This window comes from Ctenopharyngodon idella, chromosome 13 (genome assembly GCF_019924925.1).
Source record: "Ctenopharyngodon idella isolate HZGC_01 chromosome 13, HZGC01, whole genome shotgun sequence".
Lineage (NCBI taxonomy): Eukaryota > Metazoa > Chordata > Actinopteri > Cypriniformes > Xenocyprididae > Ctenopharyngodon > Ctenopharyngodon idella.
Window position 1 is genome coordinate 30,173,411 of NC_067232.1, and position 24,143 is coordinate 30,197,553.

At 37.0% G+C, this 24,143-nt stretch overlaps 1 protein-coding gene and 1 long non-coding RNA gene across 3 annotated transcripts; one reads left to right on the forward strand and one right to left on the reverse strand.

The window, feature by feature from the left end:
• Nucleotides 1-435: 435 nt before the first annotated feature.
• On the reverse strand, nt 436-11,149 carry LOC127524399 (uncharacterized). Its single transcript, XR_007933043.1, has 4 exons — nt 11,022-11,149; nt 8,908-8,981; nt 1,134-1,223; nt 436-539 (listed from the first exon to the last, which is right to left on the reverse strand). It is a non-coding gene; the product is annotated as an uncharacterized LOC127524399 (long non-coding RNA).
• On the forward strand, nt 10,456-19,432 carry lgi1a (leucine-rich, glioma inactivated 1a). Of its 2 annotated transcripts, XM_051915830.1 has the most exons (8): nt 10,457-10,964; nt 11,057-11,128; nt 13,423-13,494; nt 13,692-13,763; nt 14,308-14,379; nt 14,481-14,650; nt 14,738-14,902; nt 17,382-19,432. In XM_051915830.1, exons 1-8 carry the CDS (start codon nt 10,789-10,791, stop codon nt 18,197-18,199), a joined length of 1,617 nt encoding a protein of 538 aa, XP_051771790.1. In that variant the 5' UTR covers nt 10,457-10,788; the 3' UTR covers nt 18,200-19,432. The 2 variants fall into 2 exon arrangements, with proteins under 2 accessions (XP_051771791.1, XP_051771790.1); XM_051915831.1 differs by lacking the exon at nt 13,423-13,494 and having other exon boundaries at nt 10,456-10,964.
• Nucleotides 19,433-24,143: the final 4,711 nt, after the last annotated feature.

Genomic DNA, 24,143 nt, shown 5'->3' on the forward strand with positions numbered 1-24,143 from the left:
TAAATACCATCTGTCTTCGAATGGAATAGTTAGTATTCTTGTGTTAAGCACTTCCTTATAAAACATTAGATGACTCTCAGTGCAACACGTATGTTTGAGAAAAGTTTAAATACTATGTATGTGCATTGTGAACATGTACATGTGTGAGTAACATTATCTGTCTCTTTGCTCTCTTGAAGGCCTTAAAATGACTATATCAGCTACAACAATATCTTTAAATACAAAAGAAATATTTTTTGAACAAAACAAGACAATTCAAAATACAATTGTGCGACAAACTATAAAACAGCAGCTGGTAAATGATTGTCTTGTGATATGTAATTATCATAAAATGTCATTAGCCTGTTCATGTTTCTCAATAGTGTCTGTTTAAACAAGTTGATCTTCAACTAAGTCGAAGACATTGGAATGACCCTGAGCACCCTGAAACGAAACTATATTCACACAAAGTATTTTTTATTGAATATGGATCCCTCTTCCATGTGACTGTTGTGAAGTGCACAGGCATGGGAACTGATTAGGTCATCCTTACAGATTATCTGTAATTGAACAAAACACATTTTCCAAACTGTCAGTTAAGATGTCTCCATTTTATTATGTTGAAAATATGCTGGAATGTATGATGATCAACAAACCACACTTAAACATGCCAAGGGTCAGAAATTAAGGAATCAACTAAATACTTAATATGTCATCCAATTTCTAAAATGTTCATATTGTATTATTAAATTGTGTTAAGCATGTTACATTTTGAAAATTGTGGCTGCAATTTGTAATTTGAGGAAAACATCTAGCTAGAAAAAAAAATACATATAATTATTGTGATGGGCTGAATTGAACGTTCAGATATGTGTTTGTGTGATATGTTTGAGTAAAAAATTATGCAGTGTGAAAATATACAGTGTCTTTGCCCCTTGTCTTCTGCATTTGTGCATATTGTATGTGGTCATATTTCATAGTGGTAGGCAAAGCAAGGCAAGTTTATTTATATATAGTAAATTTCATGCACCATGGTAATTTAGTATTCAAACGGAATAAGACAGGTGACTATACAAACTAAATGAAAATGAAACCTAAGCATGTTCATGCAACTGTGACAATATAATTATGCTGTTTGTAATGCTAATCAGTACCTGCTCTTCCTCTCTCATCTCCATCACATTTTTTCAGTCTCCTTTTCTTGCTCTGTTTCTCTTCCCATCACAAAACTATGAAGCTTGTTTCTGTCACGGAATAAAAAATACAAAAGGTATTGAGACTTTTTTTTAAGAAATGTGAGATATACACTTGGAATTGTGAGCAATAAAGTCAGAATTGTGAGATATAAACTATTCTCCAAACCGCTCTCTTACCCAGAACAAAACATATGGCGTTTCTTTAGTCTTAACTTCTTGCTCAATACAAAATAAAATGTGAATTTGTGAATGTGAATGCTGACAGCAAAAAAACAGACAGAAAAATGTGAATGGCTGACAGCTCTGACCTGAACTAACTTATGCACTGGGTCTAAATGTTTTTGTAGCAATTTTAACCTACATGGAATATATATGAAACTGTAGGTTAATTGGGTGTTGAAAGTGACTAATCACAGGATGGATAGCCTACTGTTCTGTGCGCTCTACGGGTGTAACGATTCACTCGTTTTCTCGATGCATCGATTACAAATCCTGACGATGCATATGCATCGATTGTGAAACATGTTTTTTGAATCGTGAATCGTTAATTTCGGTCGATAATCGATGTAAAATGCTAAGAATCGGATTAATCACGATTCAGTGCTTTAAAATATATAAACATTAAATTACTACATGCAAGAATTGATGGAGACGTTGTGCGCCGTAATTCGCCCTCACAGCTCTCCTTCACAGACACGCGCTGCACTCTTTACCGCCTTTCACTGGATTGCGCTCATCCTCCATCCGCAGCTCTCATCAACAGTTTTGCCACATTTGAGCTCTCCTCAGGACGGCCACTGCTATTCATATGAGCAGATGACAGTCTATAGTCCTGAGTCAAACCGTGCAAGCCATTGATTAAGCTGCCAAGTCATTGCGTGGTCACTATTGTTGAAATAAAACGCTTTCATTGCGTGGAAATGTCACCGTTCTTTTATATGAGATAAATGAAGTTTTACAGAAATGGGTCATACCACTGACATTACCTGAGCAGTTTAAGTAACATTAAAACCCTGCTTATTCAAGGGTGCGCATTTATTGCATGGACGGAGCAAACACATAATGTAAGTGTCTAAATGTATACGCACCGTTCCAATGAATGATAAATTAAATTTAACTTAATGTTGCTAAACTGAATGTTTGAAAGAAACTGCTGAAATAACTACAACATTAACAACACTGAAATAAGAGCGCGCGGTTTATCCATCAATCAGATGCGCATTAAAGTTGTGTTTGTTCCTATAGCAACAGTAGAAACCCAGCGCATTTTCTTTCAGAATCACCATACGGAAAATGCTCCGTACAAAGAGAACAAAGATGGCTTTTATAGCTATTCCATGAAGAAAAGTTAGTTTAGGATTAGTTGGGAAAGTGCATGATATTCTAAGGTAGTCTCTCCATGTAAGCATTAGTATACCTGGAACACTTTAATAAGGTTGTGTAGCCATTAACACTATCCTGCACTGTAGTTAACATGAACTAACAATACTTTTAAAGCCTTTTAAAATTTTGGCTTATGTAAATTTCTACAAATGCAAATTTTTAGGCTATTAAAATAAAGTTATGGAGCTTCATTAAGAACTAACCTGAACTTACATTAACAATGGACAAAAGGTTGTTTTTTGCCCTTACTCTCTGACCTCCTGAAGGCTGCTGTGTAATTCGCAGGGTGACTAAGACACATTGGGGGAAGCATTTCAATAACCCTAATGAATGCATATAAATGCAGAATCGAATTGAATTAATCGAATCGCATCAAATTTTAATGTGAATCATCTTGAATCGAATCATTCTGAATTTGTTGTAACAAAAATCATGAATCATGAACATGTGAATCGTGAATCGAATCGATTCTCTGTCTACCCAAAGATTCACAGCCCTAGTGCGTTCGTATCATGTGCACAAGCCTGGTTTTTATGTTCGTGAGATTTGAGACAAAATAAACGCCATACAAACCTGCTACTGAGCAGGTGAGTGTAAGTTACTGTGGTGATGAACACCAGTAAAAACCAACCCAGGATCATCATGGTACCTAAAACCCACAGTTGGCACAAACTTATCTAAAACTTACATGGCTAGCAAGCTAAACTGCCTTCATGGTACAGCCAGAGGTTGTATTCTCGCTAAGACATCGCTAGTCTCGCGTAGCCAGACTGACGGCAGAAGGTCTGGACTCTATCGCAGCTTTCATTGGCCAAGGACCGCCCAAGAGGACGTTTGACTGACATGTAACACAATAAATCACAGTTTCTTTTGTTTCGCATCATGTTTAGGGGCATGGAAATGTTGATGTCCCTACAATAACAGACCAGCATGCATCTAATAAATGATTCATTCAAGAACGTTGTGGAAGTTTACTGCAACAATGGAGCCACGGTCTTCACATCCTTTTGAAAATCCAGCGTTTAGATGGTCATGGTAAGCGCTCATTGTCACAGCTGTAAACATGACAGCTTTTTTTCTTCCACGAGAGGGTTTGGCGTCACAGCATGTGTTTCCAGGTGGACCATTAAGAACGCGACACACACATCTCAGGACATCCTGTAGAATTCAACCAACCAGATGATGACTTTGAAAATCCTGAAGTGTTTCCAGTTAAGTGTGCCATATGCATCAGACGTTCAGCCAATGGTCCGTGGGCGTGACGTCTGAGGCTGAAACTAAAACATCACAAACCCAAACTGGACCAATCAGCTGTGAGTAAAGCAGTGATTCTCAGTTCTGGTCTTGGCGTTCCACCGCTCTGCACATTTTCTGTATCTCCCTTATTTAACACACCCGATTCAGATCATCAGCAGTTTGCCAATTGCTTTTTCAGTTGAAAGTAGCTAAAACTGGTTGCTAAATGTCACTAGATGATGTTATACTGGTGAGTCCACTTATCTATACTAATATAAATGTAGATCAGTGGGCAAGTCACTGAATCTAGATAAGGTTTGTCCAAGAAGTTGCTAGGACGGGGAAGTCGCTAAATCTAGTGACAAAATCACTAAATTGGCAGCACTGATCATCAGCTGCTGAGGAGAGATCTCAACTCAACTGAGTGTGTCATAAAGAATGTGAAAAGCGGTGGGTTGCCATCAGGACCAGGATTGAAAACCACTGTAGTAAAGTGACATATATCTGACATGATAAAATAAAAGGAACATCAAATTAAGATGCATAATCAAGAAAAAATTATTAGTTAAAATGACAAAAATAAGGATGATGATTGAGAGGTAACATCTTATTCTTAGCAATAGTAATATAATTTTATATACAATTTAATAATATTAATACAATAGATTTAACACACCTGTAACAAACTCATCCCTGTGTGTCTGAGTTCGGGACTTTTATGTTGAAGGGTTTTTTGCTTTGTCTTCTCAAGACTTGTTTCACCTTGTGTTTGCTCTCGCCACCTTGTCTGCTACTATGGTTATCCTTGTTTGTTTCCCAGATAACACGCCCCTCCCCTTGTTACCTCATTAGCATTTCTGTGTATAAATAGGACCATGTTTGAGTAAGCGTTTGTAGGTTGTTTGAGTTGCTTAATGTAATGTTTGTTGTGTTGTCATGCCATGCTGTTCATGCCTCGTCTGTTTAGCCAACTTATTAAGGCCTAGTCTTCCTTGGAGTTTATATCTTTGCATAGTCTGGATTTATGCCTTGTCTGCCATGGATTATTCACTGCTTACTTTGGATTTGTGTCATGTCTGTTTGTGGATTACTTTGTCATATTTGGAACCAAGTTTGTTTGTTTATATCATTGTGACTGCTTTCATGTGGAATAAACTGTTTGCATTTAGATCTCCCTTTGTTGAACCAGCGAGGCCCACGTTACATAATAACCAACCCTCTCAGATGGATCTAGCACCTTCTCATGCTCCATCAGGGTAATCGCTCCATAGAGGATCACAATCAGGGTATCTTCCGTTCATTCGTTTTTTGATTTAATATTGAAATCAGAAAAATGAGAAAACCATACTTTTTTCATTTTTCATTTTTAAAATGAAAACGAAAAAACAAAAAATTGGCTTGATTTTTCTTTTTTCGTTTTGGGATTGGAAATGAATAAGCAGTTTGAATATTTGATCTGTACATGTGGGTAGGAATGAAACGCCTCTTTCTGCTGATTGGTCAACCAGAAATCAAACCATGTTGTCATCAGTTGTTCATCGATTCCGCTCAACAGAATAAAAGTCCCTCGCTCTACAGCTGTACAGATTTTTAACGCGTTTATTCTACATTTCATCTCTTTCTCATCAAATAACCAGACTAGTGAATGGCTTGACTCAAATCGTACTGGTGCAGAGTTAGGGCTTAATTCTGAGTAGACATAAATACATCTACATGTGCAATATTAGTTTATCTCATCAATATTAATTTACTTTGCAGCTGCACACAACTACTCCTTAGCCTACAACTTTGGCACACTGTGTGTTTTATTTAACTGACCAAGACCAAATATAAAAATCTAGCGAAGCTGCTCGACGCACTGGGCAGCGTGGAGCGAATGTACAATACATTGAAGTAAAGCGCAAAGTACTAGCATCGATTTAAGTGTAAATATGCAGCAGTCTTTTGTTTTAGACAACATGGGATGAATTTGAAATGTTACGACAGATAGGCTATGAAAAGATATTTATTTCAGTGTATTTTACAGTCACAGCATATCTATTAGGCCTATTCTATATTAGGCCTATTCTATTTTGAGTTTTTTTTTTTTTTTTTTTTTTTTCATAGAGAAGAGTAGGAAACGTAGGTTATCACTGGCGTATATACAGTATGTAGCCTATATAATAGGCAACACGCTATTTTTTCCTTTTCTTAAAGTTATAACTTTTGTTTTAGGCAATATTCTGGGTTTATTTCATTAATATTGAGTATTAATGAATGTCAAACAAAACGTTGTTTTATTTTCTCTGCCAACTAAACTTCCCATGCAGATCAGAACCGTTGTGCGACTGACTCGTAGCGCACAGAGCAGTGTTTCATTCCTTGAATTCATTCCTTTGTTCAGTCTTTGAACAAATCAGTTGACTGAGTGATTCAATGGCCCAATAGATTATAGAGATCCACTTGATATTTATTCCTGAATGAATCAGCGTTTTGAAAGAATCGGTTGAATAAATGACTCATTCATTAACACAAAGACTTGCTGCCATCTACTGGTGACATTAATTTCATAATCTAAATATCGTTTCAATTTTGTCATTCATTTAATATTTCTGTATTCAAAATGTTGTTTAAAACATTAATCTCATTACATTATGCAGTTGTAATTGCTACGCATTTACTGCCCTCTCTGAGCAACATTATCTAACATCTCATTAAATAGATCTACAATCTACATTAAACAACTTCAGGTGCTGCTTCTTTGACACCTCTGCAAGCCTTTGGTTGATACTGATTTAACTGGTAACAACCTATAGCGTCATATTTTTCTAATTTAATTGACTAAATGTAAGAACTTAACATTAAAGATAATTAATAAGATTAGGAAAAAATCCTATATAAAGGTAAAAAACAAAAAATCCCCTGAAAAACAATTAACCCTTAAAGTTAATTTCTGACACCAACAACTAAGAAAGCACTATAATGGCTATATTTAACATTATATTTATTTAACATATTTATTTAACATGACCCTTTGAGGAACTAATAATGTAATATTTTTTCATATCTGTCATATTCAGGGGCAGACTGGCCATCGGGAGTACCGGGAGTTTTCCCGGTGGGCCGCTGGACAATGTGGGCTGGCCCGATGCAAAGTAAATATATATGAAGAATGGATTAGGCTATAGTAAATTTACGTAGTCTATATCCTTCCATCAGCCCTGACGCAACTGGACCTCTATTCCATAAAATGACAGTTGTCAAGCCCCTGAAAGGACAAATACTAGAAAGGCATAAAACAGTCCACATTCTGCACTACATTCTAGCTTAAAGACCATACCAGAGCATTGTTATATATGGACTGATTTAATGGTAGGTATTGAACTTTAGTGATATTGTATGGAAAAGAGATTTGAATTTTTTTTTAATTATTCACTATTTGCCATGTGCACCAGGAAAGACAATTATAACGTGTGCCAGTCATTCATTAATGTTAATGATAAGCATTTCAATAATAAAAAATAGCATTTATATTTCTGTATAAATAGCATTTATATTTTTATGTAAGTGGTGTAAAAAAAAACAAAAATCGGTGGGTTTTATGGTGAGGTGTGTTGCAGACCAATGTGATGGGCCGCTTTGTGCCGGAAAGTCCAGGGCAACTTTTTTGCCCCAGTCCGCCCCTGGTCATATTTCAAATTCATCCCATGTCCAAAACTCTGGGTGTTGTCTAAAACAAAAGTTATGACTGCTGCATATTTACACTTAAATCGATAGGCTACTGATTTGCGCTTTACTTCAATGTATTGTACATTTGCTCCGCGCTGCCCAGTGCGTTGAGCAGCTTTGATAGGTTTTTATTGTTGGTCAGTTAAATGAAACAGACAGTGTGCCAAAGTTGTAGGCTAGGGGGTAGTTGTGTGCAGCTGCAATGTAAATTAATATTTATGAAAAAGAGATGAAATGTAGAATAAACGCGTTAAGAATCCGTACAGCTGTAGAGCGAGGGACTTTTATTCTGTTGAGCGGAACCAATGAACAACTGATGACAACATGGTTTGACGTCTGGTTGACCAATCAGCGGAAAGAGGCGTTTCATTCCTGCCCACATGTAGAGATCGAATATACAAACCTATTATTCGTTTCCAATCCCAGAATGAAAAAATGAAAAATCAAGCCAATTTTTTTGTTTTTTCGTTTTCTTTTTAAAAATGAAAAACAAAAAAAAGTGCCATTTTCTCGTTTTTCTGATTTCAATAATAAATCAAAAAATGAATGAACGGAAGATACCCTGATTGATCACACACAACATTTAATGTACCTTGCATATCAAACGGACTTTCCGGAAAAGTCGCTTATTATTTTTTATCGAACTAGTTTTAATGCACCATTGAGAAATCTCAACTCTTCACTGATTCTCATGGAACATTAGCAGACATTGTTGAACGGCTTTATTATTAAGCGGTTCTTCACTTACAGTAGGATATGTGGACAAGGAGCCCCACAATCCTGCAGTACCCGCTACCCGCAAGCCTGTTTGCATCATGTCTGCTGCGTCAGAACTGGTTTACATCATGGCTGCCAAGCCAGAGCCTTTTCACGACATGGCCACCAAGCCTGAGCTTCTTCACGTCATGTCTGCAAAGCCTGAGACTGTTCACGTCATGTCTGCCACGCCAGGGCCTGTTCATGTCATGCCTACCAAGACAGGGCCTGTTCACGTCATGCCTGTCAAGCCAGAAACTGTTCACGTCATGCCTGCCAAGCCACAGACTGTTCACATCATGCCTGCTAAGCAAGGGCCTGTTCACATTATGCCTGTTAAGCCAGAGTCAGTGATGTCACATTTATTTGTGTTAAAGCCCCTTTTCTCAGCAAAACTTTTCCAAACTAGTTTTTGCAACATTTGAAGTATCAACATAAAATTTATTTGCTGAAGATAAATGAAAAAAGGTTGTGTTGACACTTGAGAAATTGCATCAATAAAAGACATTTCTGCTATTGGTAAACATTTTTGTGAGCTAAACCTTTTTTTTTTTTTTTTCAAAAAAAATGTAAAAAATAAATAAAAATCGTTGGATGGAAACCTTGCTAATTGAAAATGGGTAGGATAGATGGAACACTTTTTATTCACCTTATTCCTGACGAGCCTGCTGCGTTTTGAATTATGGGTGGCACTTCCGGTTTGGGGAACTTCCATTCAAAAAACTGAAACGAATAATTTCAAATCATAAGGTTGCCCTACAAATAAAGCTTATCCGTCAGTTTGACTGAATGAGCCGTCAATTTCCTTTCATGTTTTATTTTCAGACATCATGAGAATAACGTAACACTTGGTATTTTAACGTGACATGTTATAACAAGAATATCTATGGCAAGAGCTCTTTTCAGTCACTACATTCTTTTCTTCATGATTATTTTCTTTTTTCCCTTTGCATTCCGCTGTAATAGTATGAAAAAGGACAACGTATACTGCACATTTGTGGTCTGTTCTCCAAATTTAATTTACGATATATCCCATTAATAATTAACTGGAATGCACAAAGAATCTCTTGTTTTTCTCCTCAAATCCTCCTCCCGTCTCTTTCCAGGTTTGTTTTCACAGGTAAATACAATTTATTATCTGTCAAAATGATGGAAATCACTTTGAAATAGTATCACCAAATGCTTATGTTAATTAACATTTTTGATTAAGGCGACGTATGTTACATAATACAGATATATTACTACAGTGATATTTAACCTGTCCGTTAGAAGAATCGTGCGTTTGGGGTTATTCATGGTCTGTTGAAAGTACCTTGTTGATGATTTAACACTTTTAAATGTCCTTTTAATGTTCGATGGTTGAAGGGTGAACAGAATATTGTCATCTTTAAAAAAAAAAAAAGTATTATTACTTTCATAGAGCAAGCCTTTCACTGATTGTTTACAGCTTAACGGAAGTTACACCCATATTTCGCGTAAAGCGTCATGGGGCGTAGGGATAAGGTGGATATGTAACCCTGGACTACAAAACCAGTCATAAGGGTCAAATTTTCCATTGAAACTTTCCATTGATGTATGGTTTGTTAGGATATAGGACAATATTTGGCACAGCTATTTGCAAATCTGGAATCTGAGGGTGCTAAAAAATCAAAATATTGAGAAAATCGCCTTTAAAGTTGTCCAAATGAAGCTCTTAGCCACTCACAAAAATACATTTTTGATTACGGTAGGAAATTTACAAAATATCATTATGGAACATGATCTTTACTTAATAAATATCCAAATAATTTTTTGCATAAAAGAAAAATCGATCATTTTGACCCATACAATGTATTGTTGGCTATTGCTACGAGTCAGTGCTACTTATGACTGGTTTTGAGGTCCAGGTCACATATTTTTACATTACTACACGCAAAAACCAGAGGGCGCAGTGAGGCTCACGAAGCGAAATCTTACATTGAGCCGCATTCAAATATCTATTTTCCAAGTACAAACATTTGTAGACTAAAACATAAAGTAGTACTTTTAAATCTTGTGATATACGGGTTCACCTGACATACAAATGGAAATCCGCGTCGCAAATCTCGAGGATAAAAAGCATTAGCCAATAAACACATGGCTGTTACTGGTCCATTCAGACCAGCGCGGAGAAAAGTAGCAAGAACCACGTGACATTTCAGTACAGACTGGATCGATTTTTTGAAGTCGCGGACCATGTTAATAGACAACAAAATTGAAGATACACAGTGAAACACTTAAAATTTGAGAGTAATGTAGATTCGTCGTATCTGACCAATTTTAGACCACTGAGGGTTCGCTATAAGCCCCGCCCATTCTCTGGTACTGTGATTTCTATGGATTCTACTTGCATGTGCAGATAACACCGATCTGGCGAAAAAATAATAATAATTCGTTATCATTTGTTATTCCATTCGTCCATTTCTTTCCGTTATGAGATCGTGGCTCGCAGCAGAGCAATCGTCGGGACTGTATCGGTGACCAGTAACATTCAAGGCGATATTTGGTTGTAATGATGGCTTTCAGGCGGACTGTGTTCTTCTGCCTGTTGTGTTTGTTGATGCTCGTGCACGGCAGCAGGAGGAGACAAGCGCGCTGTCCCACATCATGTACATGCAGTAAAGATAACGCCTTATGTGCCAATACCGGATCAATACCGAGGGGCTTCCCACCAGATGTCATCTCACTGTGAGTAATGACAACAATAATAACAGTGTGTCATTATTATTATTACTATATCGTTACCTGTTTCCAGTTATTGATGTTTTTTTTCCTTCCAGATCGTTCGTCAAGTCTGGCTTTACTGAAATCCCTAAAGAGAGTTTCATTCACACACCAGCCCTCCATCTGCTGTAAGACTCGTCACATCACTTCATGAGAGAGAGAGAGAGAGAGCATGCTTTATGTTCTGTCTGATCAGTGCAGTTGTATGAATAATGCTTTACAATAGTGTTCATAATAGCTTATGACAGGGGTTTTCAAACTGGGGAAGCGGAGAGGTCTAAAGCAAAACAGTATAAAAAAAGTGAAGAAAAAAGAGAGAAAGAGAGAGATTAAACTAAATAAATAAACATTGATTAAATGATTGATTTTAAGAAAAAATAAATAACTAATACATCTAAATAAATAATACATCAATCTACAGTACAGCACTAATATAGTGAGTAGGAAAAAAATGTAATAATGCAACATAATAGAAACTGATTATAATATAACAGTATTTTCACAGTATAAATTTGGTCTGTTTACATGAAAATATATAGTTGCCTTCTAATTTTTAGGGTGGGTGTTTTTGTTTTAATATTTGGCGGTTCAAAGATTGGAAAACCCCTGTCATATGTTACACCTTATAAAATGTTTTCTCATAAATACATTTAGTCAGACTTGCTTACAGCTTTAAAGAGTAAAATGCACTATAAAAATAATGTGTTAACATGAGCTATAATATTATTATATACACCTATAGTGTAATCACCAAACAATAGGCAAGTTTGTGAATATGATTTTTTTCTAAGTCATTTATGAAAAGGTAATGCAGAGAAACATTTATTATAACACATTATTAATATCTTTAAAGAGCATCAGAAATATAATTATAAATATAATTTATAAAGTATATAAAAAAAGTTTTACTGTCATCATATACAGTATCTTCCCTGAGAATTTATACCCTTCCATAAAACTGTCCCAGTTTGCCAATAATATGCCATCCCAAGCTGGACAATAAACACTGCAGCAAAAAGTCAATGTTTGAAATGAAAATGGTTTTAGAAAAATCATATTTACTGTTATATCCTAACATAATAACATATCACAAATTACTCATAATCACATTTTGCTACTTCATAACCTTAAAGGTGAAGTATGTAAGATTTTTATTGATAAAATCCATTGTCTTAACCCATTTTATGGTTCAATGACTACTATTAGTAAGCCAGTCATGTTTGTCTCGCCCAAATGTGTAAACATTGAGCTTCTCAGACACTACTGTACAGTATCAGGCTGAGAGTTTGGGGCGTGGCTACTGTATCAGGCTAAGAGATTGGGGTGTGGCTACTGTAACAGGCTGAGAGATTGGGGCGTGGCTACTATAGCAGGCTGAGAGTTTGGGGCGTGGCTACTGTAGCAGACTGAGATTGGGGCGTGGCTACTGTAACAGGCTGCGAGATTGGGGCGTGGCTACTGTAAAAGGCTGAGGGTTTGGGGTGTGGCTACTGTAGCAGACTGAGATTGGGGCGTGGCTACTGTAAAAGGCTACGAGATTGGGGCGTGGCTACTGTAAAAGGCTGAGAGTTTGGGGTGTGGCTACTGTAGCAGACTGAGATTGGGGCGTGGCTACTGTAACAGGCTGAGAGTTTGGGGCGTGGCTACTGTAGCAGACTGAGTTTGGGGCGTGGCTACTGTAACAGGCTGAGAGATTGGGGCGTGGCTACTGTAACAGGCTGAGAGATTGGGGCGTGGCTACTATAGCAGGCTGAGAGTTTGGGGCGTGGCTACTGTAGCAGACTGAGATTGGGGCGTGGCTACTGTAACAGGCTGAGAGATTGGGGCGTGGCTACTGAAACAGGCTGAGAGATTGGGGCGTGGCTACTGTAACAGGCTGAGAGATTGGGGCGTGGCTACTGTAAAAGGCTGAGGGATTGGGACGTGGCTACTGTAAAAGGCTAAGAGATTGGGGCGTGGCTACTGTAAAAGGCTGAGAGATTGGGGCATGGCTACTGTAACAGGCTGAGAGATTGGGGCGTGGCTACTGTAAAAGGCTGAGAGATTGGGGCGTGGCTACTGTAGCAGACTGAGATTGGGGAGTGGCTACTGTAGCAGACTGAGAGTTTGGTACCCGTCAGAGCTGTGGTTGTGATGTTTGAGTTGAGGGAGGAGGGACGCGTGAAAGGGGCGTTTGCAAGGTGGTTTGACAATATTGCTTTATTTACTAATGTCACAGAAATTATATAATACTTCTCCTTTAACATGATATGACTCAGAAGCCTTTGCTGTCCAAATGTTGCATGACCTCCTGAAATGATGTCAGAACTGTAGAACCCGTTTGTGTGATCCCATACTTTCTGATTTTTATTAATGTAATCACATACACACAAAGACAAATACCCTTTAGTGACCTGTATTCACCCTATATTATCTCTCCTAGTCTTTTCACAGCAAACGTCTTTGATTCTATAAATGAAGATGTGTTTCTTGGTCTTCCTCATCTGGAGTATCTGTAAGTGTCTCACAGAATGTGATTATATGAGTAATCAGCACTGCACGAGGAACTCTTCACTGATCCAGTGACAGAAAAACAGCTGATCTGATGATGCATGTGTTTCCTCGTGTATAATGACGCGTTTTAAATGCTTGTCATTATACACGAGAATATTTTTGCATTGTGCATCATGTTGATGTTGGTTTTTCTTCTAGGTTCATTGAAAATAACCAAATCAAGTCCATATCGCCTTACGCCTTCAGAGGACTCAAGTCCTTAATACACTTGTGAGTATTTCTGCACAGTACGACTGAAATTTTGTCGATCAGCTCTCTATTCATCCACATTAAAACATTGCAGTCATAATAAGAATGTATAAAATGGATATTTAAAATCTATGAATATATAGAAAATATTTACAATTTACTATGTAGAAAAAAAATGTCTGCTGTGGGAGCTTGTTTCCTCCCTGGAATAAAAAATAAAAAAGGTAATTGCAACTTTTTATCTCACAATTATGATTTTTTTTTTCTTGCAATTGTGAGTTAATGTCTCACAAGTTTATATCTCACAATTCTGAGAAAACGAGAGTTAGAATTGTGAGAAAAAAAGAACTTACCCTTTTTATTTTTTATTCCTTGCTTCCATAGTCTGCATTTGTAATTGTCTGCATTTTCTTATTTGATTATTCATGTTATTTCACTGATGTTTGAAGAAGCAGTCAGCAAACCAGGTTTTATTCTTTAAAAAACCTTTGCATACCATAAAAATTGGTCCATTTCTCTTTACTGATGTAAACTACCGTTTGGTTCTTGACGAATGTTATTGCAGAAGTCTGGCGTACAATAATTTGGAGACGCTACCGAAAGATCTTTTCAAAGGGATGGAAGCTTTGACTAAAGTGTATGTATGCGAGTGTGTGATGTTTTAGCGATGTGACATCATTATAACAATAGTGAATGGTATACGAGCTTCTAGACTGAAACTTTTATTCGTTTGTCCAGGGATCTGAGAGGAAATCTTTTCAGCTGCGACTGTAAGTTAAAGTGGTTAGTCGACTGGATGTTTCATACAAATGCAACTGTGGATGAGATCTACTGCAATGGCCCAGAAGCTTACCAGGGCAAAAAGATCAATGACCTTGAGGCGCAGTCATTTGATTGCATAACAACAGGTTGGTCATATTCATTACAGACCACTTTGTGTTTTTTGACATCAAATGAAAAAGAGCTTAACATTTGTCTGTTTATTTGTTCTACAGATTTTCCGCTGTTGAAGTCTCTTGAATTTCAGTCCATTTCAGTCGAAGCTTTTGCATTTGGTGGTGACCAGTTTGTCGTATTCGCCCAGCCGTTCACTGGCAGGTGTAACTTCATGGAATGGGATCACGTGCAAATGGAGTTCCGAAACTTCGATAACATCACAAGTAAGCAAATAGTGTTGCAATGATTTAAAGGGTTAGTTCACCCAAAAATGAAATTTCTATCATAAATTACTCACCCTCATGTCGTTCCACACCTGTAAGACCTTCGTTCATCTTCAGAACACAAATTAAGATATTTTTGATGAAATCTGAGAGGTTTATGACTTGTCCATAGACAGCAATATAATCAACACTTTCAAGGTCCAGAAAGGTACTAAAGACATCGTTAAAACAGTCATGTGACTGCAGTGGTTTAACCTTAATGTTATGAAGAGACGAGAATAATTTTTGTGCGCAAAAACAAAACAAAAATAGTGATTTTATTCAACAATCTCTTCTGTGTCATTCTCATACGTTGTTTGCTTCCAGGTTCTACGTCAGAATGCCGACTCATTATTGGCCGGCTCCTGCGTCAGCGTCACACGCATGAGTCGTGCTGATCACATGATCAGCTTTGGCCAATACTGAGCCGGCATTCAGACGGAAACACGGAAGCCTTCGCTGTGTTATTGCGTCACCTGCGTAAGGACAATGACAGGGAAGAGAAGAGATTGTTAAATAAAGTGGTTATTTTTGTTTTGTTTTTGCGCACAAAAAGTATTCTCGTCTCTTCATAACGTTAAGGTTAAACCACTGCAGTCACATTTTAACGATGTCTTTATTACCTTTCTGGACCTTGAAAGTGTTGATTATATTGCTGTCTATGGACGAGTCATAAACCTCTCAGATTTCATCAAAAATATCTTAATTTGTGTTCCGAAGATGAACGAAGTTCTTACGGGTGTGGAACCAAATAAAAGAATTAATGACAGAATTTTCATTTTTGGGTGAACTAACCCTTTAATGTCTAACTCTACACATAGTATTAATAATAATACACACAATACAGTTTGTATAAAAAGTCTACATATCCCTGTTAAAACAGTTGGTTTTCGCGATGTAAAAAATGAATGAAATGTGTTTGGGGACCTGAAGAAGGCCGTGCACAGGAGTTGCCCTCACAATTGAACAGATTTGGAACTCTTTTGCTAGAGATGCACCTATCGACCGGCCAGGGACCAGAATTGGCCGATTTTCCTCACAGTCGGCCCGGATCGGTGACTGGTCGGTCAGTCTCATGTCTTTCCGATTCTGAGCCAGCTCCGGTTAAATAGTGCTTGTATTGCGCATAACTGATTCCTGATTCCTGCAGGTTTTGTGCTCACACCAAAAGCGCACGCACCTCTGATCTATATAAGTGGAGTGCACAGAAGCCACCTTTCGGTCTCAAGCAGCTTGTAAGTCGCAAGTACCAAAATGAGTGGCTTACTGCGCTTAAATGGTCAAATACACATAAATTATGTCAAAATGCCCGTCTTGGCGAATATCCTGTTAAACACAGTCAGTTTTAGAACGTAGAATAGTTAAGATAAATGATGCAAGTTGTGTGACAGAATTTTGGATCTTATTTCATATCTCTCTTTTTTCTGTTGCATTTATTTGTGCTGTTGTTTGAAATGTTTATTTGTTCTTATTTTATTACTGTCTTTTTACTTTTGTATTACAATAACATTTTGCATTGACAAAAAGTAGATTTTTGTTTGAATACGCTGTCAATTACAGTTCTTTGAAAGAAAACCAGAATTGGTAAAAATCGGTATCGGCAGCTTACGCTTCGGGGTCAGGCAAAAAAAAAATTGCAATCGGTGCATCTCTAGCTTTTGCAAAGAAGAGTGGGAAAATATTCCCAAGACAAGATGTGCCGAGCTGATAGACTCCTATCCAAACAGACTGAGAGCTGTAATAAAACCAAATGGTGCTTCAACTAAGTATTAGTTCAGGGGGTGAACACTTATGCAGTTAGTTATTTTATATACATTTTTTATTCTTTTCTGTGAAATGTGTCACTTTACACCATTGCATAGATTATAATTTTTATGTTAAATGGGCAAAAGTTCTGATATGATTTATCTTTTATTTGATTTTATGTTTAATTTTTTTTACACCACAAAAACCAGCTGTTTTAACAGGTGTAGACATTTTATATCCACTGTTCCTGTTCCAGACAGATCCAGCTGTTATAGTTGATTCAGTGCTATTCACAACACAAAGTAGTTCAGCAAAATAAAGCCTGATATAAGACACATTTGATCATGATTTTTCTTTAGAAAACAAAAAATGTATAGATAATCAAGTAAACCTAATTTGCTTCAGTCCAGTAAGTGTTCATCTTGAAATAATGCTAACAAAACGTTATTTTTTTATTTACTTGATAAAATCAGTGCAGATTTCACAGCAAAAAGACACGTGAAGCTGAAGGACGTTTGTACAATTATACTAAAACACTTTTACTTGATAGAAAAGTATCAGTCAGACGACTGTAGGAGACTGAGATTGAATTCAACAGGTTTTTCAGCAAACTTTTGTTTATCATTCAGAGGCCTTTGCCTATCAAATTTGATACAGTAGTGTTTGAATGATTCTACAAATCTTTCCTCTGTAGGTACGTCGTCGGTCATCTGTAAACCTCTAGTCATTGACAGTCAGCTCTTCATTATAGTGGCACAACTGTTCGGCGGCTCGCACATCTTCAAGAGAGACGTCTCGGCAAACAAATTCATCAAAATCCAAGACATCGACATTTTGAAAATACGAAAGCCAAATGACGTGGAAATCTTCCATGTGGACGGAGAGTCTTTCTTCATCATTGCCGACAGCTCCAAAGCTGGCTCCACGACTATTTATAAATGGAACGGCAATGGCTTCTACTCCCATCAGTCCTTGCACCCCTGGCACCGCGACACAGACGTGGAGTATCTAGACATTTCTGGCAAGCCTCATTTGATTTTGTCCAGCAGCTCTCAACGGCCGGTCATTTACCAATGGAGCAAGAGCACCAAGCAGTTTGAGCGGCGTACGGATATCCCAGAGATGGAGGACGTGTACGCGGTCAAACACTTCACTGTGAAGAGCGAGCTCTACATATGTCTGACCCGCTTCATTGGCGACTCCAAGGTGATGAAATGGGACGGCAGCATGTTCAGTGAGATCCAGACCATGGCCTCCCGTGGCTCCATGGTCTTCCAGCCGTTCTCCATCGCCAACTGGCAGTACGCCATCCTGGGCAGCGATTACGCCTTTACTCGGGTCTATCGCTGGGACGCAAAGAAGAGACAGTTTATTCACTTCCAGGAGCTGAACATTCAAGCACCCAGGGCTTTTTCTCTGGTGTTCATTGACAACAGGGAGTTTCTTCTTGGCTCTAGTTTTAAGGGGCAAACACGGATATATGAACACCTGGTCCTTGACTTGAGCAGCTGATTTGCTCCATCGGGACAGTTGAGAATAATCAAAGAATCTCACAAAACACGTCCAGGTCATATTTAACTCTAAAATCTAAAAAAAAAAGACATTTTTTTTTTTGTTGTTTAAAGTAAATAAAGCCCGTTTTAAAGTCACCATGAAATCAAAATTGACAATTCTTTTTTTTTATGGAATATTGCAGTATTTATTATTAATGACTTACTTTATTTCATTCATGTTCCTGGTAATCTTGAATCAGAATATCTTCTCCTCCCTCTTGCAGTATCTCTTCTCTTCTCTGATGACGAGGGCGGGGCAACCTGTCACTCACATGAGATCCACCAATAGCAAACCACAACCATCCAATCAATTCACCACGGACTAAATCAAGCCCCGCCCTACATTTGTTCTTGTTCCTGAAGCTGTTTCTCTCAGATATATGGCACAATAGGGAATGCCAACTTTAAGCTTTTTTGCCATGTATTATTATTTTTATGATTTAAGCAATTTAAACCTCTCAATTCTCCATAATGTAATGTAGTTTTTTTTTTTACTGTAATACAGTAATCGACATAAAAATGTCACCATGCATAAAAATCTTAATGGTTCAAAAATAGGCTTCATTTTCTTTATTTCTTATTTTGTCTAACTTTTGATTTTGGGATGAAATATGACCTGGATGTGTTCAGATTCACAGCATGAAGACTCTTTGCAGATGACTTGCATGATGGTGCCTTAATTAGGTACCGCCGCTGAAATTATTCATGTTGTTTTGTTTTTTTTAATGATCTTCTCAGTGCATTTCTCATTCATTTCTGTTGTATTTTTACATTGTGACTGATGTACTTTCATTGAAATACTTGCTATTCTATTTATTAATGTGTTTATCTCAAATGAATCTTGTTTACTTCTCTCTTAACTTGTAAACAATGTATTTTATGTGGCAGCTGGGTGACATATTTGATACGCAGATTGGGAATTTGAAATATACATCGACTTTTGGAGTAGTGTGTCGTGTGAACATTGTTTTTTAGCATTTGCCTGTTTGTTCGAACTGTATTAACTACTAACAGACAACCAATGTCAGTACTTTTTTCAACAAGATACAATTATTTGTTATGAGATGAAGAGATTCTATATCACCAAAAGATGAAACTGTGATGTTCTACTGGATAAGTTTGTGCATGCAGTTTCATGCCTACATTTTGGAGACACTGATACTAACTTTAAATAAAGACTTTGTGATCCTGAGTTCATGAATAACTATAAAGCATGTGCACATGAAAGTGTGACATCTGTAGTGAACAGCTAATCCCATGCTGAAACTGACTTCTCTCTTCTGCTAAAGGTTAAGAGATTATGAAAAATATGAAGAATTTAAACACATTTACACAGAAAGAAAACATCTGGCGATATCATTACAAGAAAAACTAGATAATGTATATTGGTAGTTCATAATAATTACATCTCCACATCGACTTCAACATTTTTAAAGCTTTATATCCTGAGTGAGTCCAATGCTTATTTATATTAACACAATCATTTTTTCAATCTTTTCATTTACAGTTTTTTTTAATTGCTAACAAACAGTTAATTTTCTGCCCAAAACCATATTATTAAATAAACACAAACTCTACATTTCAAAATGCTAAAAACTTTTTTCTACATGTACTAACTCTATCAAAACACAGTAAACCTGATTCAAAATCGACTCTTTCAAAACACTGTAGTACTAGTTTTCTATTCAACATGAACATATGATTGTACAATGACTGTAAAAATACTAACAGTTGAAGCCATTAGGAACGCTGCATTACTCGTGTTTCAGTTCTATCTGCAGAAAATATGAAATCCATTTGTTTTTATAAATCAGTTTTCTTTGACTGTAAGCCATTCTACATTTTTGGTTGAGTGTTACATACATGGCCTTTGGTCATGTATAAAAAGTATAAAAGGTCATTGTGACTTTTTATCTCACAATTCTGACTATTTTTCTTGAAATTGTGAGTTTGCATGTCACAAACTTTTTTCAGTCACAATTGTGAGATAAAAAGTCACAATGACTTTTATTTTCTATTCATGGCAGAAATAAGCTTTCATAGGTTCCACATGTGTTTGGGGAAACCGTACAGATGCACAGTTCAGCACACATTCTTTCTCCTCTCCTATACCTCCTCTTCTTCCTTGAACTGATCCAACTACTCCTCTCCTCCTTCAACTTTTCCTCTCCGTTACATGCCCCTCTTTTGAGTCTAGGGGTGAGAAGAGGAGTGTGACAAAAATAGCGTGGAGAGAAAAAGAGAACTGCCGTCTCCAGGTCCTAGGGCAGATACAAAATGCTCAACAACAGTTTCAAAATAACAAGATTTATTAAACAAACTGAGGGAATTAACAAAAGGCTTCAGGAGGGCAGAGGCCAAAACAACAAACAAAAGAGCATTCTTACTAAAGGTTTTTAAGGGATAACTTAACTATTAAAAGAAAAAAAATACAAAGACAATTCCCTAACTCCCTAGAAAAATGTGATTCTTAGAAAAAACAAAGGCATCCACCTCCCTACAAAAACTAGAAAGAAAAGAAAATATTCCCACATAAAAGATTTAGAGTAGTGAAAAAATTAAGGCAACAGAATAGAATATCTGATGTTCACAAATAAAACTTAAATTAACTGGAAAAACTCAGGAATGCGAACATTAGTTGAAACACTACACAGCTCAGGTACACCAAAGTTAGTTGAAACACACTTGTTGTAAACTTTACAACAATCTGAGCTGTTAAGTATGCTTCAGTTAACTTTGTAAATGTAAAGTATTAGATATACACAAGTTAGCTGAGACACTTCACAGCTCTTTACCTGAATACTACAGGCAAGCTAATTTACACAACATAGAAAAACAACAGCGTGGGACCAGAAGATGGTAGTGTCTCTCTCCTGGACTGGAATTCTCTGGGTTCCTTTGTACTCCACTCCACGAGCTGGAACAGGATTCAGGTGGCACTCGTGAGCCTGTCAAGCAGACAGTAGGAGGAGCAAGAGCAACATAGAAGAACAGGACCCACTGACAGTTTTTTTATTTTTTTTTTATTATTACTTTGGTACTATTTTCACATGTAAGGTGTACATTTTCAGAACTCTTAGTACAAAACTCCAAACTGATCACACTTGTAACACAGCTAGTCGTTCTTTCAAAACCTGATCTCATGCTTTCATTACAGTTGTACATATGTTTATTCTGCATAATCATTGTTTCAAACATAAGATCATTGTGATATGTAATGAGAACATTTGGTTTAATCACTGAAACACAACAGTATGATCTTCTTTCAGTACTTTTAACAATCAGTTCATTCAATAGCAAGATACATGTTTCAAATCACCCTTGATGCTGAAATAATTATCATTATCATAATTATCACAGGCTACAGATGCCACATTAGAAAATACACTTACATTACCTAAATTACATAATTGACATAAAATCCATAATGTTTGTAATAGTATCTATTCAGTGCGTTATCAAAAGGTATAAAGTATGACACAGTCATGAGGTTTTGTTCAAGATCAGTGGTGTAAAGTATTTGAGTAAATGTAATTAGTTACTGTACTTAAGTATCTTTTTGGCTGCTTTGTAGTTGTACTGAGTATCAAAGATATTAACTTTTACTCTTTACTTTTTTTTGAACAAGTAAATGTACTTTTTACTCCAGTTCATTTATGATGAGTAATGCAATTACACATTACATTTTGCGTGGCACCTAACTTTTTCTGCAGCAGTTTGTTTCTGATATAAAGAAGCGATATCACCATCTACAGGGCATTGAAGGTACTATATCTTGAAAAAATTCATAATCAAATTACTAAGCAACCACTGACAGGAATAACGCAATATAACGCAATAATGAAAATAGGTATCATTTTAAATCTTAGAAACTCAGCTTTTTAATGCATTTTGTTCAACTCTTAACGAGTGCTGAGTTATCACTCTAAAACGGAGTGTACCGCCCGAGGGCGCCACCTAGCTATAAAAAAATTAATAATCATATTTTTCAAAACTACTGCCTAGATAATCACAAAATATTTGTCATTTTGAAAGCTTAGAGTCTGAACTTTACAATGAATGTAGCCAATTTGATTAACTCCTAAGTACTGTGGAGTTATTTGCTGAAAAATAATAATAAAAAAATTCATAATTTAGGGAATTTATTTTTATTTTTTTTTGCTATGTACTCCAATATGTCAAAAGCATCATAAAGCTCAGATAATCATGTGTTATATGTAATTTGAAAGGTCCCATGGAGTAGAATACAACGAACATAATTGTTTTGGGCTTTGACTAAATTTGACGTTTTTGTACGTAAAGCCCCACAAGACCCATTTGTAAATAATATCCAGATTAGGGGGAGGTCCAAGATGGCGTCCTGCTAACTTAACTTTCGCCTACTGCTGACAAAAGAAAAGAGATGTCGCGTGTTTCACGGTAATCTGACAAGATGGACTTTCACAACTATGGATCTGTGGAAGAAACTCTGGCTGGGGCCAAAACCCCGCTTCCAGATAGCCCAGCTAAACCTCCATCCAAAAAGGGCAAGGCAGAGTTTGATAGCTCCTCTGTTGTCTCAACGCTCTCCAATCTGATTAACACTCGATCTGACACCATAGAGAAAATGGTGAGTGAAAATGCCTTAAAAATCGAAGGATTAAAAAAAAACTGTGGACTTCGTATGTGCTGAATTAAACGACATTAAAGGTAAAGTCAGTCATGTTGAGACAAGATTGAACGCTGAAGAGAAGAAGATGGTATTCTGTGAACAACATCTCACTGACTTGGAAAGATATTCCCGTCATTGGAATTTACGTTTACATGGTGTAACTGAGAAGGAAAGAGAGGATGTAAGAGCGTCTATCCATATCTGTGAAGACACGTTCCCTGAGGGAGGAAGCAGCCTTGCAGACAAAATCGACACAGTTCATCGTGGGGAAGGAGGCTGCAGAATAGTTCACGACCGTGACCCGTCATTATTACATTTTTTTCGCGAGTGACAAGGGACGGAGTGTGGAGGGCAGCGAGGATGTCGGAGTTTCTTTGTGCCAATCAACTGCGCTTCACTGAGGACCTCATTGCGTCTGATCGGGAAAGAAGACAGATGCTTTGGCCTGCTGTAGATAAGGCTCAAAAGGAGGGAAAGAGGGCTCACTTCGTGGGAGGTCGTGCCTTTGTTGATGGATCTGAAATTCATCCACCTTAAGCATGGTAAAACTGTTTGGTTTTAGTGGGTGTAATCTTTCATTTTAAAATTTCACTAATTTGATTAACTGAGTTAATGCCGAAGATTGGATTCGCTTTACTGTTAGTCAGCTACCGATGCACTTTTATCCCTTAAGGGTTCTACTACTGTTCTTTTTTTGTTCTATTATCTTTTATTCTTTTTCTTTTGAATGTCTGTTTCGAATGTTTCTCTCAATGCCAGGGGGTTGCGTGATAATGTAAAGCGTTGTTTTTGTATGCTAAGTCTTTCAAAACTGACTTTTGTTTTTTCCAGGAGTCTCACTCTGTTTCCAATGACATTACTTTTTGGAAAAAACAATGGGGCAATGAGGTTTAGATGTCTCAAGGGTCAGAGCATTCTGCTGGTGTTATGATAATGAAAAACCATTTTGCAGGTTCAGTGTTGCAGAGTTATATAGATCCTAAGGGGATTATCTGTTATTGGTAATTTGTATTAATAATATCTTTGTGTTATTGATAAACATTTATGGGTATAATACCTCTCGGGAAAACAACCTGTTATTTGAAGAGATAGGAGACAAAATTTTGTTATGGCTTAATACATTTCCTGATGCTGTAATTTGTATTGGTGGAGATTTTAATATCACTCCTGATAACAGTCTTGATAGATTTCCTCCTAGGCAGTCTACTTCTACTAATTCAAAACTTAAAATGTTCATAGAGAAGTTTGATTT